At 48.4% G+C, this 8629-nt stretch overlaps 1 protein-coding gene across 1 annotated transcript in view; it reads left to right on the top strand.

The window, feature by feature from the left end:
- The window catches only part of LOC104407828 (alpha-2-macroglobulin-like protein 1), a 26676-nt gene extending 18961 nt beyond the window's left edge, over nucleotides 1-7715 (top strand). Inside the window, exons 24-34 of the mRNA XM_010017213.1 lie at nucleotides 585-666; nucleotides 1285-1441; nucleotides 2423-2497; nucleotides 2711-2882; nucleotides 3320-3534; nucleotides 3829-4044; nucleotides 4454-4569; nucleotides 5245-5335; nucleotides 5631-5699; nucleotides 6898-7000; nucleotides 7675-7715. Of these exons, the coding sequence (XP_010015515.1) occupies nucleotides 585-666; nucleotides 1285-1441; nucleotides 2423-2497; nucleotides 2711-2882; nucleotides 3320-3534; nucleotides 3829-4044; nucleotides 4454-4569; nucleotides 5245-5335; nucleotides 5631-5699; nucleotides 6898-7000; nucleotides 7675-7715 (1337 nt within the window). The remainder of the gene's footprint in view (nucleotides 1-584; nucleotides 667-1284; nucleotides 1442-2422; nucleotides 2498-2710; nucleotides 2883-3319; nucleotides 3535-3828; nucleotides 4045-4453; nucleotides 4570-5244; nucleotides 5336-5630; nucleotides 5700-6897; nucleotides 7001-7674) is intronic.
- Nucleotides 7716-8629: the final 914 nt, after the last annotated feature.

Genomic DNA, 8629 nt, shown 5'->3' with positions numbered 1-8629 from the left:
CCCCCTTCCCCTGCCACTACAGTCCCTAATGAAGAGTCCCTCCCCAGCATCCTTATAGGCCCCCTTCAGGTATGGGAAGGCTGCTCTGAGGTCTCCACACAGTTTCTCTTCTCCAGGCTGAACAGCTTCAACTTTCTCAGCCTGTCTCCATACGGGAGGTGCTCCAGCCCCTGATATCTTCGTGGCCTCCTCTGGACTTGCTCCAGCAGCTCCATGTCCTTCTTATGTTGAGGACACCAGAACTGCACACAGTGCTCCAAATGAGGTCTCACAAGAGCAGAGTAGAGGGGCAGGATCACCTCCTTCGACCTGCTGGTCATGCTTCTTTTGATGCAGCCCAGCACACAGCTGGTTTCTGGGCTGCAAGCACACACTGAAGCTGGGTCATGTTCAGTATCTCATCAACCAACACCCCCAAGTCCTTCTCTGCAGGGCTGCTCTGGATCACTTCTCTGAAAGCCCTTTACTGAATTTCTCAGAGACAATGTTCTTTATAATGATCAGCAGGATTCGCAGGGCAGGTTTTCACCTTGAGAACATGATAGACACAGAGCATCTTCACTACCCCCAGCCTCTTCCCACAGGATATCAGCGGCAACTCCTGTACAAGCACGCAGATGGCTCATACAGTGCCTTTGGGGAAGGAAGTGAGCCAGGGAACACATGGTAAGCAGAAATATCCAGACACAGCTAAGGAACAACAGCTTGACCTGGTCAGGCTCCAGCTGGTTTGGATTTTGGTCTGGGGAAATTGAGGGAGTGTGAATGTATGGAGTTTGGAACAAAAACTGCTCCTGAGACTTTTTGGAAGATAACCATGCCAATGCACTCACTTGAGGTATCCCCATGTGACTGTTTGTGCTTGGGCACCCCAACTGAGGCTGATTCTGAAAATTGGCTGCAAAGACATGTTCTTTCCAGGTTTTCCAGAGTGCTTTCTGCCCAAGCAGGATTGGGAAAGGGGCTGACTGAGCTCACTGAGTATCAGCCTTCCAGGCTTTAAATCACACGAGTTAAACCCTGTTAGAGTTGGCAGAGTTCTGAGGGAAGCACTGAACTGCCAGTGATTTTTTTCTCTCTTGCTGCAAATGGATCTAAGCCCAAGCTTCAAGAGCATCTAACTCATGTGCATTGCTTCCAGTTCTCCATCTGCACAGAGGCTCTAGCCTGCTGGTATTTCTCCAGGAATGACATAGTGGAAGACACAGAGACTCCTGTCTCCTAGTGGAGATGGGCATCAGTGACTGGTTCAATCTGATTTTCTTCTCCCTCCCTTGGCTCTAGGCTTACTGCCCTTGTCCTCAAGACCTTCAGCCAAGCCCGGGACTTCATCCACATAGATGAGCAAAATATAAAAGATGCTGCCAATTCCCTGATTAAAAGTCAGACTCCATCTGGCTGCTTCAAGAGTGTGGGGAAGCTCTTCAACAATGGTCTGATGGTATGATACATTCTGGCTGGTTTTAGGTACCTCAGAGTTCCTTCTCTTTCAGGCCCAACTTGGGTACCAAGAACAAATGAATGCTACTGCAGCAGGGAGGCTCTGATGTTCCCAAGGTCACCCTTGGGTGACACTCAGAGTTGTGCTTAGTCATGGTGGCACCTTTTCAAGTTTTGAATGATGAATGTTTGAATTTGATCATACGTGTGTGGAACTTGAGGCAGTGCCCTGTCCTAGGCCCATCTCAAAAGCTAATACGTGCCTCAGAAAGAGTTTTTAAGCTCTGTATTATTCCCTTGGTAAACTGGTTTAGCTTCTTTTCCCATTATTGAGCTGCCATTTCTTCCTTCAGTCTGAGGTCCCCCTTGTACAGAGAGAGTCAGAAGTTGAGTGAATGAAAGACTGATGGTAGCCACTCATGTGAGATTCGTCTTGCCAGGGATGTGCCCTATGCACTCAGAAACACAGCACAGTGCATGCACAGACACGCTCAGAGAACAACTAAAGTCGTGGAGCCACCAGCAGTTCGGTGGGCAGAACCTCAGACAATTAATCCTCCGACAGAAGAGAATGGGACCTTTCGCTTTGCCTTCTGAAAGATACCTTTTCTTTTGCTCCTTTACATCCCTGCCACTGTCCTGGCCCTCAAGGGAGGTGCCACCTTGCACGGCGCTGTGGGAACATCACTTTCCCTTGGCACTGAAATCTGCTACTGAAAATCTTTTGCAGGGGAGGGGAAAGGGGGTTGTATTCAACAGAGGGTGGGAATCATCTGCCCAGAGGAGCTTGGGTCATTGTGACTGAGAAGGGCTCTGGTAAGCAGGACCTACAAGAGTAAGCACCAGCCCTGGCACTTCCTTACCAGAAGGAATAGGACCAACACTGTTGCCTGCACTGTCTTTCGCTTGGGGGGCAGAAGGCACTGGAAAACTACTCCCTTCTCACAGCAGCCCTCCTCTTTTCTGTTTTGTCGTCCTGCAGGGTGCAGTGGAGGAAGGACTGGGGCTGAGCTCTGCAGTCATCACAGCTCTCATACACTCAGGGATGCCACGCTCTGTGAGTGTCAGCAGCAGGGATGGGCTGTGTGTGCAGCATCTCGGCAGGCAGTGCACCAGTGCTCTGCCTCTGTGCACACACGGGTGCACTAGCAGTTTTCTCCCCATGTGTCCTGCCCTTGTTTCCTTGTGTCCATGCTCCTCTGCCCATGCCGATGCTGCATCCCCTCCTCAGATGCTGCCAGCAACCGGTGTGCTTTCAATTGTATTCTAGGACCCAGTTGTGGGGAAAGCTCTGAAATGTATAAAGGACCTGGTCAATGCTGATACTGACAGTTCCAACCTCTATAGCCTGGCACTAGCTGCAAACGCCTTTGCAGTAGCAGGTGATAAAGCCCTCAGGCAGAAAATCCTCCGAAGGTTGGATAAGGCCGCCATAATATCAGGTATCAAAACTGTGGGGCAGTTGAGAGGGCCATTGGCATAATTGTGTGGAGATCCCAGGGCTGAACGACCACAGGAACAGAGGGCAGGAGTGTGGGGCCCTGGCAGAGCTCTGTGGGGAGCCCAAGGGTTGGATAGCCTCTGTTTGCCAGGCTATATCCACAGGTTATATCCACACTGTGAGGCAGACTTTCTTTATAGATGATCTCACAGTCCTGGTCTCCCAGTCATTTAAACCAGGGAGCTTCATGGATGTTGTAGAGCTTCTTCCCAGACTGCAGACCTATGTTTTTACTAGGAAAAGCAGGGTGTGTGGGGCAAATAGGGAGATATGCAGCCATATCTTGTTCACTCAGTGCATAGGCACACAGGCTGAATAGGACTCCAACATCATTAGATACAGCTACACACTCCATAAGTATTTCCACTCCACCTTTAGATGACCAAATATTCTGGAGTCAACAGTCCAAACAGGAAGAAGGCTCTCTCTATTGGTATCAGGCTCCATCTGTTGATGTGGAACTGACGTCTAGTATCCTCATGGCTCACCTTTCAAAGTCAAGTTTGTCTTCAGACGAAATCAGAAAGGCATCCCAGATTGTGTCTTGGCTCACCAAGCAGCAAAACCCTTATGGAGGCTTTGCTTCAACCCAGGTAATCCCCTTGAGCCATCATCATCAGGCTATGGTTTGAGAGCAATGGGTTCTAGCACAGCCCATAATAAAAAATTAAAATTTAAAAAAAAAAAAGAATAAAAAAGATACATGGATTTACAGTTCCTGGGAGTTGGGAAAAGGTGAATATTTGTATTCCTTTGAGTTAATCCCATATTAACAGCCCAAGGGGAAAGCTCAATCCTTATTGTGCTGTAGCTGCAGTGTAAGAGAGGGAAAAGCATGCAAAGGAAGCAGGGATCCTATTTTGCCTAATGTGTGTCTCTTTCCTCAGGACACAGTGGTTGCTCTGGAAGCCCTAGCCCTGTATGCAACCAAGACCTTCAGCAAGGATGGCCTTGATCTTCAGGCTTCCCTCTCTTCTGAGGGTTTCCACCAGAACATCCGAGTAGACAACACCAATCGCCTCCTGCTGCAGACAGTGGAGCTGCCAGCCATTCCCCAAGACTATACTGTGCATGTGCAGGGCCATGGGTGCCTCTTCCTGCAGGTAAGCCCAGCCAAGGAGAGAAGGTCTGTCTGAGGAAAAGCTTTGAAAGCCAGGGGCTTGCTGCCATCTTGTTACTTAGCCAACACTGAAAACAGACTGCTGCAGTGACTTGCAGAAATCTGGGCTTCAAGGCTCACAGCAGTAGCTGGGATCCAACAGGAAAGGAATAGCAATTTCACAAATGAAATCTGGATCATCTCCACCCAGTCAGAGCTGCACCTCTCCTCCAAGAAGTCGAGGGAACACCACCAGGAGCAGTGCACAAGCAGAACCTCCACTTCCACCACATAGTTTTCTCTTACACCAATGCAAGACAGCAAACAGCAGCCAATCACTAGACAAAGATACTCTTCAGCAGAAAAACGCAGCCTGTTGCTCCCTGCCAACTGGCTTCTTTCTGTCCTTGCAGGCCATTCTGCGGTACCACATCCCTCCAGTGAGGAGCGACGTCACCTTTGCTGTGTCTGTGCAGACAGAGTGCGCCGCACCCAACATCACCCAGTTCCCTGTCACCATTCGTGCTCGGTAGGAGACACTCAGTTGCCCCTTGACTCCCCTATGCTAAAAGGCTTCTGGCACCACAACAGTCTCTTGATGGCCAGGATTCCCCTTCACTCATGAGGTCCAAGTGCTAAGATGTCCCCGTTCATTTAACCATGCTCTCCTCAGCTGGGTGAAAGGTACAAGGCCCCAGAAGGATGGCTCAGGCTACAGTCCTATCTCATTATCATGCCAGTCTCTCAAGGTCTGTGGGTCTCACCCCTTTCCAGGATTAGGTCTCAAAACACTAGTGATGTGAAGGCCCTGTGGGACTAGCTGCTGACACTTATTCCTGAGCCTTCCCTCCTCTGCTCCTGGTTGACTGTCACACCACTCTCCTCTGCTGTACCCCTGCCTTGTCCCTGATGTGGGACAGAATTGCCAAGAGAGTAGGTGGAGGATGTGATATTCCCTGACATGCCTAGAGAAGGTAACTCCAGAAGCTTTCCAAGGAATTTATTGTCCTTGGCTCAGCATAATTAAAAGAGAAATCAGAGGAAGCACAAAGATTTATTACAGTACAGACACAGGTATGCTTAACAAGAGAAACACTGGAAGGAAAGGCAGGTTCCTCCACCTGAGTACCAAAGCTGAGCAGAGTATCTGGAGATCATGGCTCAGAAAGTAACATTAGTGCTATCCCCTGGGTTCCTGCTGCAGCTACACAGGGAACCGTGTGTCCACCAACATGGTCTTGATCCAAGTGGAGCTGCTGTCAGGATACAGCCCCGTGGCAGGTTCGCTGGAAGAGGTGAGACCGCGAGTTTGTGCCCAGCTGGGATGGGAATAGTGATGGATGTCCATCATGAAGGATTGCATGCAGGACTGTGGTCACTCCTGTGGGCAGGAAAACACGGTTGTCTTCTTCCCAAGAAATATTTATACCCAAAGTCTCTTCCAGGCTGCACCTTGCCTTCCTCTACCCCAAGGGCTCCTTTGGCATGTGAACATTTTGACCATGCTCTCACAAATACCCCTGAATGTTTCTGCTTTCTGTTAGAGTCTTTCTAACATTTCCCACCCCACCCCCCCCCCTTCATTTTCAGCTAAAGAAAATGCCTTTAGTGAAGAAAGTTGAAAGCAAAGCTGACCAAGTCATTCTCTACCTGGAGGAAGTAAGTGGAATTTAGGCTATCATCATCATTAAAAGGACTATGGACTGGCATATAGCTTTTAGCTTACTCGCTTGCTCTTGTATCTTGGTTCCATCAGTATCTTAAGACTCCAGAGTTGTTCCTACATGCCAGCCACATTTGCTGGTATGGAGAAGTGTGTTTTGTCAGCCTGCAGTAGTTCAGCTGTAGAGCCTGTACACATGGCCACTTGAGCGAAATGAGGCTATCTCTGATGTTAAGACTATAGCTTTTGGCACTGTTCAGACACAGTTGATAAGTCCATATACAGTGTCTGATCAGGACTGGGGGAGTAGTAATAGGATCCATCTAGCAAGTTCAAGCAAGCCTGAATTTTTAGAAAGCCCTTAAGCAGCCTGAATGTAGTAGGGAGCATCCAAGATTGCTCATGGAGTTTGCCAAGATCATTCAAAACTAAACCAGATGGTTGTGTGAACAGCAGTGCTTGCTCCAGAGCCCCATTAATCCACAGATTAACAACCGCTCGAGCCTGTCTCTAGGTACAGCACCAGAAACAAGACCTGGCATGAATTTTAAAACTTCAGAGTTTCCAAGTGCACTTCTACATTTCTGTGATTCTTCATCCCCAGCTGTCAACAAGCTGAGCTAACCTAGCCTCATAGTAAGCAGGTTATTGTCATGTGGATGCATTAGGCTTACAGAGATGCTGCTTTCATTACATCTACAGCGCAGAGCAGAATAGCAGCATAAAGAAAGATTTCAGTTCAGGCTGCCAGGTAGCACAAGGTGGAACCGAGTCAACAGCAGGTCATGTAACTATTACCATCCAGCAGTTGTTCGTCCACACCTTGCATTTGTCTGGTTAATGATGAAGTGGGAGACTGGAGAATAAGAGCTGATGTAATGGGACCATGTATAAGAAAGTAGCCAGTTCAGCAAGATGCATGAAGGAGTTCAGAGCAGAGCTCAATGCGGGGAATGTGGAGCTGGTTGGGAACACATTTAGATACCTACTGCACATTGACTCTTTGGGTTTGATGTCTCTCATGAACTGAGCTAAATTTGGTGACCAAAAATGGGAGATGGCCACAACATATGAAGTAAAAGATGTTTCTGAGGTGGACAAGTATGTTACAGTGGTAAGGTCTCAGAGCAGGTAGAAGGAATTGTGTTGCAGAACTTTGGTTCTGGCTGTAATCCTTGCATCTTTTGGTCTTAGCTGACTAGACAGCCTCACACCTACACTTTGATGGTGCAGCAGGACATGCAAGTGAAGGATCGTAAGCCAGCTAATATCAAGGTCTACGATTACTACATGCCAGGTAAGCTCTGATGCTGTACTTCAGAAACCACCCAAATGTACCACTGGAAAGGGACTTTCTGAAGTTGCCAAGTCTCAGACAATACCGTCCCTGACATGTTTATCTAACTGCCCCTTAGAAGCTCTCTAGTGATGGACTTGAAACCTCTTAGGTTTAAAAATGGTAAATCCTTCTTTCTCTGGTCCCAAAACCTGCAAGGTTGAAGTTAGCATGCAGATGCACTTAAGGTCTAACTCTCCCACAAAATGTATGCTCATTCTGTGGGAGGCAGTGAAGGCAGAGGGACTATAGTGGGGGGATGGCTTAAAAGAGTGAGGGCCCTCTTAGAAAAATGACACTGAAAATAATTTGTCCTCTGTTTTCTGGGGTCCCTAGGGGGAGGAAAGCTAGGGATTGCTATTGCTTCGGAAAGCGAGGAATCCATTATTGTAATGGAGCTGTTTGGGACTTTAAAAGGTCACAAGCACCATGACTTGGGTGAATCCAGAATAACTGCACACAGAGACTTTGACACAAACCATGTGTCAAAGTGGTTTCCTGTGACACAGTGGAAGGCAATCATGGGCTGTAAGCTTAGGGAACGTCTTCCCTTGAAAACAGAGTCACAATGCTGGGTTGCTTTAGTGAGTTTTTGTCAAGCGTATCTCAACAGCACCTTTTTTCTCATCTTCCAGAAGAAACTACAGTGATGAGCTACAGCGCTCCATGCGAGTAAGGTGAGGGCCCAACACCCTTTTTGTCATCACAGGCACGGCCCTGAAGAGTATGTAGAGGGAGGGAGATGCAGGCAAGGACCCTTGGTCAAGAAACTCACCAGACTGCATGTTCAGGGTAGAAAGTGATTAGCAATGCTAAGTTAGAGTGAGTTCCTCTATCCCAGTGATTAAACTGAGGGAAAAGGAGAACTGAAGTGGAAGGTTTGATGTTGGAAGCATATTACAGAAAACAAAGGCTGCCTGTCCCAAGTCCTACACCAGTCCTGGCCTTTTGCATCAAATATACATTCCTCAAGTCAACACAGTTCCTTTTCCTTGCATTGCCCCTGCAGCTCCAGAGCTCTCTGGCCCTATCCATGCAACACACCACATTCACTTCTCCTGCAAGTCCTGACTCCTTTTCAATGCCAAGCCCTTCACAGCCTCAGCCTGGCTTCTGATCCATGCTAGGGAACGATTACCTCCCCCTCCTCTTTCCAGGCTGCTAAAAGGCAAAGCTTGAGCTTGACCAGTGCCTGCTGCTGTTCTAAACTTTGCTTACACCTGCGTGCTTCTTTGCCCACAGCCCATGAGATGGATGAATACACCTACTTCACAAATCGCGTATGGAGGTACACAGCCCTGCCCTGGGATACCTGCCACAAGCCCCACACTCTTAGTGGAGATTCTGCTGTAGGCTTTGTGTGGGTAGAGTCAGAGCGAGCCCTGCCCTCGATAGCCTGGCAGTTCCGTTTGGTCATGAAATGCAAAACACCCCGTGAGTTCCAGTGGTTAGTCTTAATACTTCAGGAACACGTATTTTTTTGTGTCCTTTGTCATCTTCACAGGAACAGGAGCTGGCCCATCCTCTGCAGTCCCTGTTTGTCAGTCCTTTATCAGCCCTGGCAACAGCCACCACATGGACATGAAAAGC

The sequence above is a fragment of the Nestor notabilis genome, unplaced genomic scaffold (assembly GCF_000696875.1).
Source record: "Nestor notabilis isolate BGI_N333 unplaced genomic scaffold, ASM69687v1 scaffold6856, whole genome shotgun sequence".
NCBI classification, from domain to species: domain Eukaryota; kingdom Metazoa; phylum Chordata; class Aves; order Psittaciformes; family Psittacidae; genus Nestor; species Nestor notabilis.
This window is presented reverse-complemented; position numbering and strand designations above follow the sequence as displayed.